Source organism: Panicum virgatum, chromosome 5N (genome assembly GCF_016808335.1).
Source record: "Panicum virgatum strain AP13 chromosome 5N, P.virgatum_v5, whole genome shotgun sequence".
NCBI lineage: Eukaryota > Viridiplantae > Streptophyta > Magnoliopsida > Poales > Poaceae > Panicum > Panicum virgatum.
In genome coordinates, this window is record NC_053149.1 from 36,478,887 (window position 1) to 36,494,754 (window position 15,868).

The following is a 15,868-nucleotide window of genomic DNA, read 5'->3' on the forward strand; positions in this document are numbered from 1 at the left end:
CACGGCTCAGTGCCCCTGCCCGTTTTGGTTAATCAAAGCTTGTACTACAGGAGAATACATTGCACCAGTAGCCGAATCTAAAGGCTTCGCATCCTGAAAAGAATTCCAGCACCAAACCTGCTGTTGGCTGATTTTATATGCCAATTTGGTAGGGCTAGAATATGGAACTTGTGATACACAAGCGCACAGTTTCTATTCCCGCAAACTCAAAAGTTTTCTGTCCAAACTGGGCAATCTTTGATAGTTTCTTTATAGAAATCAAATGAACTGAATCTACTGAGATGGTTTCAATTCAATCATCATGATCAAGAGGCATATATTACCAAGTCTTGCACACAAGAATGTATAATAACTGGTAGCTATCTAGCATGATACCAATACAGCAAACAGTGATCCAGTTCCAGTTAGCTTGGAGGGGGCAGCTTCACTGGCAAAAATGCTTAGGATTCCACATCCATATACTTGCAACAGAAGAAACTAAAAGATCTACAACTCTGTTTCGAACAAAACAGATCTGCAACTCAAAAACAAACTTAATGTGACATGGTCTGACCTTTCCTTTTCTATATTAAACTCATGGTACATGACCTGAGTGAGCCATGTTTGCAATCCTACTGTACACCAAATAGCCTCATCTGGATTGCCTCTAGAAATTGTAGGCCAACCAATCTCCGGTGAGTGACTCCCAGACCTGAATGCTGGAACAGACACTAGCCGATGCCAAACACCATAAGCATAGTTTGATGTAACAAACGAACTGCCTTGCCAATTGTCATCCTCACCAAGCATTGACTAATGACTAATCTGACTCATCGCATCAGGTGAACAATGATGAGGATCTGCACTGCTGTACTGTCAGAAGTATAATGCAGCTTGATGCAGTAAAGGACACTTAATTTAGAAATAGGCTGGTGGTGACAACAAAAAATGGTTGTTGTGATGCATGATTCAAGCAGGAAGACATAAGCCGTAACTGCTTTGACAACTTCTGCAGCTGATGATCCGATGAAACATTAGTGAGAAGCATCTCTAATCTTTTGGTACATCCTCCTGTATATAGTGGCACCTTCTAGCTCCGCATGGATTTCTCTTTCTGTCCGGATTCCCATTGGGTTGTCCAGAAGCCATCCTTCATTGTCACAATGAAGATCTTTATCGACACGATCAACATGGGCCAAAATGTCAAAGTACCCATCAAATCTTTTTCTCATGTCTGCAGCTACTTCGAGTATATCTGATTGAATGAGAACCTAGTACATCACATACACTAAGATGTCAAAACGATGAAATAGAGAACATATGCCTGCAGACATTATACACAAATGGAAGATCTCAACTGCAAAAATCAAAATGAGGCACACAATGAAAAATACTCTTAGTTTAATGTAAACAAGCATATTGGTCTGAAAAGATAGTTATGAATTGTGTTATCTTAATTTTAGTTCGTGCCGTGCAATGCATAGAGCACGCATTATTACTATGAGTGGAGAAGTAATAGTTGAGTCAGATAAACTTATGATGCCTCATGCCGACATTAGCAAGGCAAAGCTTGACTACTAAGTTGAGATGAAAAATACGTTGGATAACATTAAGATGATCTTACAATAAAACCATGCCTGGTTTAGTTGCTCGATGGAACTCATGCTTCCCCTTGGCTTATAAGTGGTTAAATTATACTCATAAGAAATCATGAGAATATAGTTTTCAACAAAGGCCTCTTTTGCAAATGACTGATATTTGACTTACCTTTTACGAAAATGCAGGGAACTTACTCTGGATTTTTAATAACATTTTCTCAAGGTGAAATAAAATGAAATCACACCTACAAATATCCACTAGTATGCTAGAAGTCTAAAACTGACAAATTGGTATTAGTCTACAACTGAACAAGACCAGTCATCTCAGGATCTAAGGGAGTTCATTTTTGGAAAAGACTGATGCATAGAGAAGCACCCTAACCTTAATGCAGCTTAGTAAACAGAAAAAAGAATAAATTTTCCATGAAGGAAACCATATTGATGGTGTCAAGCTTCTAGTGTCCTCTGTGACAGGAGGGTGCCACAAAAGCTAAAAGGTAAGTTCTACAGGACAGCGATTCGCCCGGCGATGTTATACGGTGCTGAATGTTGGCCTACAAAAAAGGCGACATGTCCAACAACTGAGTGTAGCAGAGATGCGGATGTTGCGGTGGTTTTGTGGGCACACAAGGAGGGATAGAGTCCGGAACGAAGTTATTCGGAAAAGGGTAAGGGTGGCACCAATTGAGGAGAAACTTACCCAACATCGGTTCAGATGGTTTGGACATGTCCAACGGAGGCATCCGGAGGCGCCGGTGCGTAGTGGGGTGCTTAAACGTGTCGATAAGGTAAAGAGGGGTAGAGGTAGACCTAAACTGACTTGGGATGAGTCGGTTAAGAGAGACCTTAAAGGTTGGAATATCTCTTAGGAGGTAGCTTTAGATAGGAGCGCTTGTAGACTAGCTATCAACATGCCTGAACCGTGACCTTTGTGTCTTGTGGGTTTCATCTCTAGCCTACCCCAACTCGCTTGGGATAAAAGACTATATTGAACTATGTACAGAACTGCCATACCTGTCCGCCTAAACAGAGGTTCTTGGTGATTGAATCAACCAATGGTGGCTGTAGAACTCTTCTTTTATGATGTCTCTTCTTAAAGTGTGGATCAGGACACTACAAAACCAGCAGATAGACATTTCAAATCTCACTTCCATAATATTGAACATAGCTATCATTGAGCTGACAGACATAACTAAAAAGACTCCAATGCTGCACCCAACTACACTTACCAGTATTGAAACAAGTGACAAGGGACCAGGGTACGATGATATGATTTGCTCAAAAGACACCGTTGCATTTGCGTACATAAAATAGCTGTAAAAAAAGAATAGTCCCAAATGATATTACATTATTGCATTGATAAGCAAAAGCAAATGCCTAATTTAGATGTAAGGAAACTTACACATTCCGAAGCCCCAATTCATTCACCCAAAATTGTGTTCGCTCCACCAACTATACAAACAGAAGAAGAAGCAGAACATCATCAAACTACAGAATTCAACAATGCATCATCAATTCCAAAAGAAAACAAGCAGATTCAACAATGCATCATCCATTCCAAAAGAAAACAAGCAGAAACCATAGAACCACTAAAAGTCTAAAACCTTTTGCCGGATTTCCAGGCCAAGGTAGTTCCGCCTCTGGTCGGAGTTCTTTGCGAGCCAAATCAAGAACCTGCCACTCCCTAAACGTCAACATTCCTTAATAACTTTTCTTTAGGCAATACATTGTCACAATGAATAAAACCAAATTGCGCACCGCAGCCGATGTCGATCATGAGGGGCAGCAGGGGGTCCTCGAACACTTCCTTCCACTCTGGCGGCTCCGTGGGCTCCTACACACCGCGCAACAGAGAACAAATTAGAGGAATGCGAAGGGCCTGTGCTCGCTTGGCAATCGTAAAATATCGGTGGAATTGGGAGGACTTTACGGAGAAGGATGAGCTGAGAGGGTTCACGTGCTGCCGGATGCGCAGATGCTGGCCCCTCTGCGTAGAGAGACGGATGAGCGGTGGGATTGGTACAGCAGTGGGATAGGGACAAAGGGAAGAAGGGTGGAGTGCATACAATGGGGTAGAGCGGCCGGAGGTTGAGGTCGGCGTACTCTATGTCCACCGCGTCGGGGCTGCGCGCAGCAGAGGTCGCAGAGCACCGGGCCAGGGACGGGGGAGGGCAGCGGGCGGAGGGGAGGCGGATGAGGCGGCAGCACAGCGTGCTGGTAGCCGTCCAAGCCATACTGCGCTACGTCCCTGGCTCTCGGCCGCCGCCGCCGCCGCCGCTGCCTGTTGGAGCTCCACTCAAGGTGTTTATGTTTATCCGTAAGGTTGTCAAGTGAATTTTTTTGCCAGCCACCAATTTGAGTAAATTTTTTTTTGTTAAAATGACTTCAGCTTGACAACCCGCCGCTTGCCGGGATTCGTCGCTGCCGAGACGCGCCGCTGCCGGGACGCTGTCGGGCTCCTCCGCCGCGAGCGCTGCCATCGGGATGCGCTGTGCCACTCTGTTGCGAGCGCCTTCGTTGTTCCGTGCTCCTCTAGGTAGTCGTGCTCCCCTGCTGCACGCTCCACCCGTGCAGCCGCATTGGCTGCTCCTGCATACCCTCTGCATCTTGTGCGATCGCACAGAATAGATAATAGAAATTTGGATCCTTACCATTAATAGAATCAATCTTTAGCTATTTACCATCAAAAGATTCATGTTTAGATATTTAGCATCAAAGATCACAAGTTACAGATATGTAGCACTCTGATCCCTTCCAGTTGTTGGTACTGTCTGTTTTCCTTCTTTTACCGATTAGCAATTTGGCAGCTTCCAATTTTACCCTCACCGCACCACGGTGCTCAAGTCCCCACACAGGATATGGTCATATGTGTCTCAGTTTGTGAAGTTATATATTTCTCAGTTTGTTGCATGCAGGATATGATTGGATGAGGATGCTCTGCTATTCTTGCTGCTAGTATGTTCTTGCTGCTAGTATGGAGGAGCGCATTTCTTCAAATATTGTTATTTTTGACCGCACATATCAGGTGTGGGCTTTTCTTCTTGAGCATTGTGAGCCCACTGGTCAGTCTACCTATATTGCTGCTCTACGTCAAGAATAGCTATTGTGCTATGGTGATTCTTCAGTTGATGATTTCTATGCTTAGATGTCTGCAGTGTGGTGTCAGCTTGATTCCATTGGTCTTTCACTGGCACCCGGCACTTGAGACTCGTGTAAGGCTCAGAAGGTTGCTCTGGAGACTAGCGCACTCATGACTTCTTGACCCATCTTCGTGATGAGTTTGAGTAGCTTCGAGCTCAGCTGGTTTCTCGTTAGCCCTGTGTTTTTCTGATGGAGGCTCTTGCTGCTATTCGTAACGAGGAGCTGTGTCTTCATAATGTTAGTCTATTGCAGTATTTGTCTTCTTCAGTATTGGTTGCTCGGTTTCTTCGTCTAAAGCTATCGCCCCTCCACCTAAGGCGCCTCTTCCAGCAGCGCCTTCTTATGGGGGGGAGGGGGTGATTGTCTTCATCATGACTATTGTGGTAAGAACACTCATGTGGAGACATATTGCTTCATGAAGAAGAAGACTCAGTCTCACTGAGGTTGTAGTGGTCGTGCTTCACAGGGTACAGGTGATGCTAGTGGTTTTGATACTGGAGGCTCTCAGCGGAGTTCTGCTGGTTCTGAGACATAGGAGATGCTCATATTGCTTCATCCCCTAGCACATATCTCAAAATAAAGAGTCATGCAGAAAGGAGTGCGAGTTCCTTCTAGAAATTCCACACAACTGCACATCTTGATTTGATTGTATGACTTGTTTTCTCTATTGGATCTGGTTTTTGACTTTGCAAAATATATAGTACAAGTATGCTTCCTCTTCATCTTCTACCTTGAGCTCTAGTTAGAAATAGTGAGGAAACAGGCGGTCCAATGCCTTGGTGAGGATCATACACATTGAGTGATGCGAGAGAATTATTTGAGGAGCAAAAGTTATATTTGTATTTTGTCGGGTACCATGATTAGGGGCACCCTAACCAGGGGACCAAACCGCCTTGAAAACACAAAACATGTGTTAAAGCAATCAGGCCCACGAAGGCCTACAGTCTCCTTCTGATCCAAAGGAAAGGAAAGGACTAAAAAAGGCCCAATACGCAGCCCACCTCCACAGTACGGCCCATTCGAAACCCCCTCGAACCCGCGGAGCGATCTCCGCTTCGCTCGAGGCCTCCCCGCCGAGACCCTCGACGGCGCACCGCAGCTCCGCTTCGCTCGAGGGTAGCAAACCTACCCTCGGGAGAGCAGACCAACTCCGCTTCGCTCGAGGATACCCCTCGGCAGACGGAGTTAGCGATCCGCCGGCTCACCATCCGCCTGACAGAAGCCATAAATGCCAACCACTCCGCCGCTGTTATCGCCATAAATTAACAGGATTAATTTATGGGCCGAAATCAAGATGGGCTTAAAGCAGAAGACTGAAGAAGACTTGTAAATCGGCTCCTGCGTGAGCATCTGGGCCACATGGGCCATGTATCTTTAGATTTAGTTCAAGGTTAGAGATAGAGTCCGATCGGGACAAGATTAGTTTAGATTGTTTCCCAAGTCTCCGGACTATAAATATGTATCCTTTGTTATTCATGAAGGAGAGCGTCATCACGTCTCGCAAACAACAACTCTCGGCGCATCGCCACCCCTAATCCTAGGGTTTCATCCAAGTAAGTGCCATGCTGCCCTGATCGCTCCTTGCGATCAGGGCAGTATTGTTCTTACTTTTACCTTGGTATTACTCATACTGAAGCATTTTTGATGGCGAGTAGTACTAGTTATCTTGATGTTCGTAGCATGGCTTTTAGTAGATTTGTTGTGCTTCATTGCTTATCATCTACGAATATCATGTTGTCTCTGTGCAGTCACGTTTCAATCTCATGCTAGTTCTTGTCGCATAGAATTAGTTGCACAGAGGCAACACCCTGCTTCTTTTATGTCTAGTAGATTTGATCTGTTATGGTTTGCTCTTATCTTAAGAGTTGGCGTAATATCTGCTAGGTTAGGCCTTGCAAACGGATTGGATGATCCGGTGGTGTAATAGATGCTTTATCCTAGCCCAGATAGGGATTGTTCCGGGAATCGGCTCTTGCTAGTTCTTAGGCCTCTGTTTTGGGTTGTGGTTTAGTTGTCTGTTATGTTCATTAGGCCTAGTCACGTGTAGGATGTTCCGATCTAGCAGTGAAGCTGTTACCATCGGGGATTAGATCAGTTAGATTTAATTGAAGCAGCTTTATATTTATTTGCTTTATTCATCAATATCTGGATGCGACAGATCCAATCTGACACCGGGACTCGATCGGCTCTTTAAAGCCGATGCAAGAGTCGTCCCGGGGAGCCGACCATGGCTTGGACTTACATTTACACGTGTCTTTGTATGCAGGAAACTGTTCGGAGCACGTCTACACCTTCCTGATCGGGTATAGGTCAGGTGGCACGCCCGGCTTTCACACAACCTCCGGGCGCGTGACGGAATTGCGGGCCGTCGACGAGGGAGCAGTGCCTGCCAGCACCCCAGCAACCTCCCGGCTCTTCGTGTTGCCCGTCGCTGCTCGCCGGTGGGTTTCGACTGACAACACATTCTGGCACGCCCAGTGGAACACTTGTCAACAGCAACGCCCACCGTAGAGATGATTGGAGCTCAAGAGCAAGAACCCGTTCCCAAGCCCGTCACGTATGAAGAGCTCTCTTCTGAACACAAGAAGAAGTATGATGAGATCAAAGCTCTGCTGGAAGCCGATCTCATCGGCTCTTTTGAGAGGACCCACAACCATGGCATCAGGTGGAAGGGGTTCTCGCCTAAAGGCGCTCTCGACAACGTGGACTTGTCTGTACCATCAGAGGAGCGCACCAGGGCCCTGCGTCAGGAGATGAACTACATGGTGGCCCATGCACTTCATCGGCACTCTCAGAGCCTGATGAACGAGCTTGAGCGCATGGCGCATCGCGTCATCCAGGAGATAATCAAGAACCAGTACTCTCCATCGGGGCCGGCCCTGGGGAGTCACACAGAGGAAGCTACATTGCATTCTATACCGGTGCTTCCGTTCTCGTTTGTTGTCCTAAGACCACAAAACTCGCCGATCTACGTCGTCCATAAGATCGGTGGCGATCCTGGAGAAGGCCAATTCCTCACCGAGCCACCCAAGGAGATCCCGCACGGCTACACGTGCGCCTACATCCCTGACAGCGTCAGTCCAACACGCTCGGTGCAGATGGTAAACCCAGGAGCTTCTGGAGCAGACGCGGAGAAACAAGCATGGCTGGCAAAGTACGCTACTGGGCCGAGTGCTGAGCCATCGGCCCCAGGAATTCTTAGTGTGGAGCAGGTCAGTGCAATACTGAGGGACCAGTTCGGCATCCTGCCCAAGAGGAAAGCGATCGGCTATTCCAAGCCGTATCCAAGCGACTATGACTTGATCCCACTGCCACCCAAGTATCGGCTTCCTGAGTTCACCAAGTTCAACGGGTCAGAGGGAGCCAGCTCCATCGAGCATGTGAGCCGATACTTAACGCAGCTTGGGATGATCTCAGTGTCGGATCCGTTGAGGGTCCGGTTCTTCGGCCAATCCCTTACAGGCCCAGCTTTTGGATGGTATGCATCACTGGCTCCGGATTCGATTCGGACTTGGAGGCAGCTTGAAGATCAATTCCATACCCAGTACCATTCGGAGGCTGCTGAAGCTGGAATTGCCGACCTCGCCCAGGTCAGGCAAAAGCGAGGGGAGACTGTGTCGGAGTATATACAGCGCTTCAGAGAAGTCAAGAACCGATGCTACTCATCGCTCATCACAGAGAAGGAGGCAGTCGATCTGGCTGTCCTCGGGCTTGCTAAGCCGATCAAGGATGCGGCTTTTCAGTTGGAGTTCACATCTCTGGCGCACCTAGTGCAGAAGCTTACGGCATACGAGCATTATCATCCTGAGCTGTACCAGGACAAGTTCAAGCGCCATGTAAACATGGCCCAGGCGGATGAATCTGATGACTCTGGTGAAGAGCAAGAAGTGGCCGTGGTAGAGTGGACTCGGGGGGCAAACCCTGTCCCGTGCAAGTGGGTCAAACAGCAGGGGCTTGTGAAGGGCTTCGACTTCGATGTGACCAAGGTAGAGCAGATATTTGATCTGCTCCTCAAAGAAAAACAGCTGAAGCTCCCAGAAAATCACAAGCTACCAACGCCACAAGAGTTGCAGGGAAGACTGTACTGCAAATGGCACCACTCGTTCACTCATTCCACGGGTGAATGCAAGGAGTTACGTCGTCAGATACAATCGGCTATCGAGAAGGCCGATTAATTTTGGCTCAACACACGATGAAGGTCGACACGAAGCCTTTCCCACAAGCCAATGTGGTAGAGTTGTCGGACTTCACTCCTACGGGTCAAAATTTTTCATTCCAGATCAACATGGTGGGACCCACGCGCCGCCATGACAAGCAGAGGAGAGAGGCCGCTTCTGGCAAACGGCCGCAGGATGAACGTGAGCTGGAACAGCGACATGTAACTGAAAAGCAAGTGCGTCACATCCGCAACCAGCTTCCAGCTTCTAATCGGCTTATGGAAAAGTACCAGTACCAGTACAAGTTGCGCCGCCGATACGAATCGGAGGAGGACGAGTATGAACACCGCATAGGGAGGACACTGGGGAGACGCCAGGCTATACGCGACCACTGGCACTGCCCGTTCTTCAGATATTGCTGGAATTCCGGCATGAGCCGATTGCCTACTATAGATGATTGCTTGGAGTGCAGGCCTCGAGGACGCCAGCAGGACGAGACATCGGTGTTCCGGCGCTTGGGGCCCGGAACGCATCAGGATGACCACGTGAGGCGCCCATCCAGGGGTGATTCCGAGCCAGAGGAAGAAGACAGGTACCATCACCACGGTGGTGTCCTGATGGGCTCAATCGCTCGTAGAAGTGCAGGGTGCAGCGCTTGCGCAATCTGAAAGAGGCAGAAGCAAAGTATCTTGACGTGCTGAGGAAAGCGCGTCCGGATCTCGCGGAGCAAGTCAGACGACCGCGAAGGGAGGAAAGGCGCCCTCCGAGAAAAGAGTGGTGCCCCAAGCAGACAAAAGCCGATGAGAAGCCATCGGCTGATGTGAACATGGTGTTCGTGCTCCCATCGGAGTTTCGAGCACCCCAACCGGAGGAATTGGCCATCGCGCAGCTGGATCTCGGCCCACGGCCAATCATTTTCGAGAAGCCCAAGGAGAAGAGCTACAAGCACCTGAAGGGGTTATGTCTCAAGGGCTTCATCAACGGCAAGCCTATGAACAGGATGTTGGTCGACACTGGTGCCGCAGTCAACCTGATGCCATACTCTGTGCCGCGCCGATTGGGTCGTTCTTCTGCCGATCTGATCAAGACCAATGTGATACTTAATGACTTTAATGGACAGCCATCAGAGGCGATGGGGGTTCTTAATGTGGAACTGACAGTGGGCCGCAAGACTGTACCAACATCGTTCTTCATCGTTAACAGCAAGAGTACATACACAGTGCTGCTTGGAAGGGACTGGATTCATGCCAACTGTTGTATCCCTTCCACAATGCATCAATACCTCGTCCAATGGGATGGCAATGAAGTAGAAGTGGTCCCTACAGACGATTCCAGCGAGGTCTCGGTCGCAGATATGAACGCCTGGGATGCGGAAGGACAAGAGCCGATCTCAGGGGTCGCCCTGGAAGACTGTGATCGGATCGAGGCGACAAAAAACGGACTGAGGCTGGTCTTATCCACTGGCCTCACAGAATAGATGCATCCTGGCAAGCCACGGGGTGTAATAGAAATAGAGAGGCCGGTACCAGCGATCGGCACCAAAAAATAGAAAAATTCTGTTTGTGGTCGGAATTGTTACATCATGTACACATGATGGCCTGCTCTGGCAGTTGGCCACTCATTGACTATTTGGCTCTGAATGATAATAGAAGTATAGAAGCGGCCAGCCCGTGCGGTTGGCCAAATAATTTTTCTTGTCATCTCCCTGTGTTTGCCGCTGATCTTGTGGATAGTGAAGACTCGCTTGCGTTCGCATCTGATTTTTCAGACGACGGCAAACTCGGATACGGGTTCACATCAGCTGATGATTTGGAAGAGGTTGACATCGGTCCTGGGGATAAGCCACGGCCGACATTTATCAGCAAGAAGTTGGATCCGGCTTTGCGAGAGGAGATGATTGCACTGCTAAAAGAATATCGGGATTGCTTTGCATGGGACTACACCGAGATGCCCGGACTGGATAGAAGCATAGTCGAGCATCGGCTCCCGCTCAAGAAAGGGTTTCGGCCGTTTCAGCAACGAGCACGTCAGATGAAGGCCGAAGTCCTAGAAGAAGTTAAGAAAGAGGTGGAGAAGATGCTGGATGATGGGTTCATCAGGCCATGCCGATATGCAGAATGGATCTCTAGCGTGGTACCGGTACAAAAGAAGGATGGCCGATGGCGTGTTTGTGTCGATTTTAGAGATCTCAACAGAGCAACACCAAAGGACGAATACCCGATGCCTGTTGCAGAAACATTGATCAACGCAGCTGCTGGCCACAAAATGATGAGTTTTGTGGATGGCAATGCTGGTTACAACCAGATCTTCATGGCCCCAGAGGACGTGAACAAGACTGCGTTCAGAGTACCAGGTGCAGTTGGCTTGTTCGAGTACTTGGTTATGACCTTCGGGTTGAAAAATGCCGGTGCAACGTACCAACGTGCTATGAATTACATTTTTCATGATCTCATCGGCAAGCTGGTAGAGATTTATATTGATGATGTCGTGGTCAAGTCCAAATCAGCTGCGGGGCATTTAGAAGATCTACGTCAAGTTTTGGAGCGGACTCGGAGGTTTGGGCTCAAAATGAACCCAAAGAAGTGCGCTTTTGGTGTGTCGGCCGGTCAGTTTCTGGGATTCCTGGTGCACGAACGGGGAATCGAGATCGGCCTAAAGAGTCAAGAAGCTATAAAGACGATGAAGCCACCTACTACAAAGAAGGAGTTGCAGAAACTCATCGGTAAAATTAATTTTGTCAGTCGATTTATTTCTAATCTGTCCGGACGCATTGAGCCGTTTATGGGGTTAGTAAAGATCAAATCCGATGATGAGTTTTGCTGGGGGGCAGAACAGCAACAAGCTTTCGATGAAATCAAGGAATATTTGTCAAAGCCTCCAGTATTGGTTCCTCCTCAGCAAGATAGGCCGTTCTATGTGTACCTATCCGTGGGTGACACTTCAATTGCTTCGGTGCTAGTCCAGAAGCATGACGGCCAAGAAAGGGTGGTTTTCTACCTCAGCAGACGCATGTTAGACGCCGAGACCAGGTATCCTGAAATCGAGAAGCTTTGTCTTTGCTTATACTTTACATGTACGAAGCTTCGCCATATTTTGCTCTCGGCGGAAACAATTGTCATATGCAAATCGGATGTCATAAAGCATATGCTGTCGGCCCCTGTCCTTAAAGGCCGACTTGGAAAATAGATGTTTGCATTGTCAGAATTCGATATTCGGTACCAGCCTGCAAAAGCAGTCAAAGGACAAGCACTGGCGAATCTTGTTGCGGACAGGATCAACACTGATATTGCCGCATTATTTATTCATGCTTGGGCTATGTTCTTTGACGGATCGGCTTGTGATGATGGGTGCGGTGTGAGAATTCTGTTGGTGTCGCCTCGTGGGGCGACTTACTCCTTCTCCATCAGAATGACTGCCCCGTGCACCAATAATCTGGTGGAATATGAAGCCGTTCGCAAAGGGATGGAATTGCTTCTCGAAGCCGGTGCAGAAGCGGTGGAAATTTTTGGAGATTCGAAGCTGGTGATTTCTCAGCTCACGGAGGAATATAGGTGTGAGAGCGAGGCTCTTTTCCCGATATGGATGCAGTGCCGTGAGTTGATGTCACGATTCAGGTACATCAATTTCCACTGGATACGCACAACTCTGAACAATGAAGCCAATGATTTGGCACAGATGGCTTCTGGCTACAAGGAGACAGCCGGTGGAGTCGAGGTGGAGGTTCAGTTTCTAGAACCCGGAGACTGGAGAGCCGATATCTTCAATTACTTGAAGGATTCGGCTCGGGGGGCACCCAGAAGGATAAGGCTCAAGGCCATGAAGTATGTTCTGATAGGGGATGACATGTTCTACAGGACCTTGGAAGGACTACTATTTAAATGTCTGGGACCTTCAGAGTCAAATCGGCTCTTGCATGAGGTTCATGAAGGAGCCTGCGGTACTCACTAATCGGCTCATAAGATGAAGTGGCTGATTAGGCGATCGGGTTATTACTAGCCCAGTATGCTGGAAGATTGTTTCAAATATTATAAAGGATGTCAGGCATGTCAGAAGTTTGGCAAAATTCAGATAGTGCCGGCGTCAGTGATGAATCCGATCATCAAACCGTGGCCATTCAGAGGTTGGGGCATGGACATGATCGGACAAATCAACCCGTCGTCCAGCAAGGGTCACCAATGGGTTTTAGCTGCCACAGATTATTTCACAAAGTGGGTAGAGGCAGTGCCCATGAGGTCGGTAGCATCGAGAGATGTGATCAGCTTTGTCAAAGAGCACATCATTCACAGATTTGGGATCCCTCAGACCATTACGACCGATGGAGGATCGGTCTTTATATCAGAGGAATTCAGAAAGTTTGCCGATGACATGGGGATTAAGCTGATCAGATCATCTCCATATTATGCCCAAGCTAATGGACAGGCTGAAGCATCCAACCAGAGCCTCATTAAGCTCATAAAAAGAAAGATCGATGAATATCCTAGGCGCTGGCATGAGGTGTTGTCAGAAGCTTTGTGGGCTTATCGTATTTTGTGTCATGGGTCCACCAAGACGTCACCGTACCATCTAGTCTACGGCCAGGATGCTGTGCTACCGTGGGAGATCACGGCCGGATCAAGGCGTGTTGAGTTTCAGAATGGTCTATCTGCTGAACAGTAAGCAGCCTTGATGAATGACAACGTGGAGGACCTAACGGAACTAAGACTTTGGTCGTTGGAAAAGATCAAAGAAAATAAGGCTAAAGTCGCCCGTGCATACAACAAGAAGGTCAAGCCTAAGGATTTCCAGGTGGGAGACTTGGTTTGGGAGGCAGTATTGCTGTTGGGAACTAAAGATAAAAAGTTCGGTAAATGGTCTCCAACTTGGCATGGGCCGTACAAGGTTGATCAGGTTTTGCCTGGGAATGCGTACATGCTCGAGGAATTGGACGGCGTCAAGTTTCCTGTTGCTGTCAATGGATAACATCTGAAGAAGTATTTCCCGAGCATGTGGAAAGGCGAGTAACGAAAAGCCGATGAGATCCATCTGGCTGCAGTGTAATTGGCCAACACGTTGAGTTGGCCGGTAAAAAAAATAAATAATGATGATAGGCCAACACGTTGAGTTGGCCGGTAAAAAAAAAGGGGATGATGATGACAGGCCAACACGTTGAGTTGGCCGGTAAAAAAAAATTGATGATAGGCCAACACATTGAGTTGGCCGGTAAAGAAAAAATGCATATGAGAAGTAAGATAGCCGATGTGTAACCATCGACTTAAGATGTTTTTAAACAAGTACAAGTTTCAGGTTAAAAGGCAGTACTGATTGTCTCTTGAGCCTATCTACTGGTTCAGGAATTCTTCTATGGCGTGGATGGCTTCAGTACGGACGGCATCTGCTCGTGCTACAATCGCTTCGTCATCCTTGTCATTGCCTGAAACTATCTGCCGACTCAAGGTGCTGATCTCTGCAAACTCTGCTTGTATCTGCTCAAATCTTTTTTGGGCTTCTTGTTTGGAGTTTGCAATGGAAGTTTCCTCGGCCTGGATGAGTTCCTTAGTAGTGCGGACCTTTTCTTCGAGTTCCGACAGTTCTTTCTTCTGGAGGTCGAGTCGATTCATGTTGGCAGACACATCAGCTTTGATATCTAGAGTTGCTTTCTTCTGGTTAAGGGCCTTGCACTTTTGGGTAATGTCAGCTTTCAGAGAAGCTTGGGAGCGACGTGCTTCCATTCTTTGTTGTGCTTTACTCACTTCTATCCGAAAGAATGAAAGGTTGCTGGCTGACCAGAGCTTGATTTGCAATGGCTCCGGGAGTTGGGATTCTATTTGCTCGAAGATGTTCTTTGTCTTGCTAGAGTTATTAACTAGAGCAGTGATCGGAGCAGATAGAAGATCCTTGATAAGTTGAAGCTGATGTGCCAAGTTAGCCGATTGTTGCAGAGAAGATGTTTCTGCTCCAGGGGTAGTCAGGCCCATTGATGCAGGGTCAAAGGAAAGCAAACTTGAAATATCGAAACTCTATGGGCATATCTGGAGTTAGTGCAAGATGCATTTATGGAGTTATCGGCTGGTTCAGAATTGGTTTTGTAATGTTACCTGTTCTGAAGAAGAAGTGTTGGGCGGTTCAGGAGCAATCGTCCTATCAGAGCTGGTGTTGACGTCAAGAGCATCTACTGCATCGGCTTGTTCCTCGCTTGCATCCGACAGTGCATCAGGAGTTGCAGCCATCTCATGTTGATCCGGGCTTTCTACATTGGGGATGTCTTCAGCTGCATCCTGAACATAGAACTACAGTCAACCGGAGTATACGTATACGAAATAAAAAAGGGGTTTTAGAAAGATGAGTTACCTGGTTGGTGTTGGACTCTGATGGACTTGGGGATGCTGGTGCTGGTTTCTTGACCACTCGCCTTGTGATCATCTTCCTTTTCTTGGTCAAGACTCGGGGGGCAACGCTTGCAGAAGTTTATCTTCGCTTGGAAGCCGACTGAAGTAAGTCTGGCTGAACAGTCATTATCACTTTCTTCATTGGTGGTGATCCTTTGCAAAAGAGTACATCAGGAGCAGTTGGAAGAAAGTGGAATGGCTCCCCAGTGCTGGTCATAGGTTCTGGACCATCTTGTCGCTGCAAACAGGGTGGGTTAGAATTAGACAGATGCAAAGGATGGAGGACTTAGAAGGATGAATGCATAAATTTAGTACCTCTTCCTCGGGAATTTCATATTCAAGGTCGATTTGCTGCAGTCGAGGACCTAGAGCTTTTCTGAAGACATGAGTTTTCCACATGTTCCACCAGGTATCAAAGCCGATTGATGAAGAAGTGAAGGACAGATCGGCTGGTATTGGAATGTGGAGATTGTCAAACATGTTGTAGCATCTCGAGCTGGTGAGACCATCAGGCAGATCGGCTCTGCTCTCCACCAAGTGGTGAATATGGAAGTGGGGAGGGACCTGTCCTAGGCCAAATTGCCGAGCTGCTATAACTGGTTGGTAAGATTCGTAACCTGGCTTGATA

At 47.7% G+C, this 15,868-nt stretch overlaps 1 protein-coding gene across 1 annotated transcript; it reads right to left on the reverse strand.

Annotated features, from left to right (window-relative positions):
• Positions 1-291: 291 nt before the first annotated feature.
• Positions 292-3,921, reverse strand: LOC120676051 (tRNA (guanine-N(7)-)-methyltransferase-like). Its single transcript, XM_039957268.1, has 8 exons — positions 3,644-3,921; positions 3,508-3,564; positions 3,336-3,411; positions 3,182-3,261; positions 2,980-3,029; positions 2,807-2,891; positions 2,592-2,690; positions 292-1,250 (listed from the first exon to the last, which is right to left on the reverse strand). The coding sequence occupies exons 1-8, from the start codon at positions 3,809-3,811 to the stop codon at positions 1,014-1,016; spliced, it is 852 nt and encodes a 283-aa protein (XP_039813202.1). The 5' UTR covers positions 3,812-3,921; the 3' UTR covers positions 292-1,013.
• Positions 3,922-15,868: the final 11,947 nt, after the last annotated feature.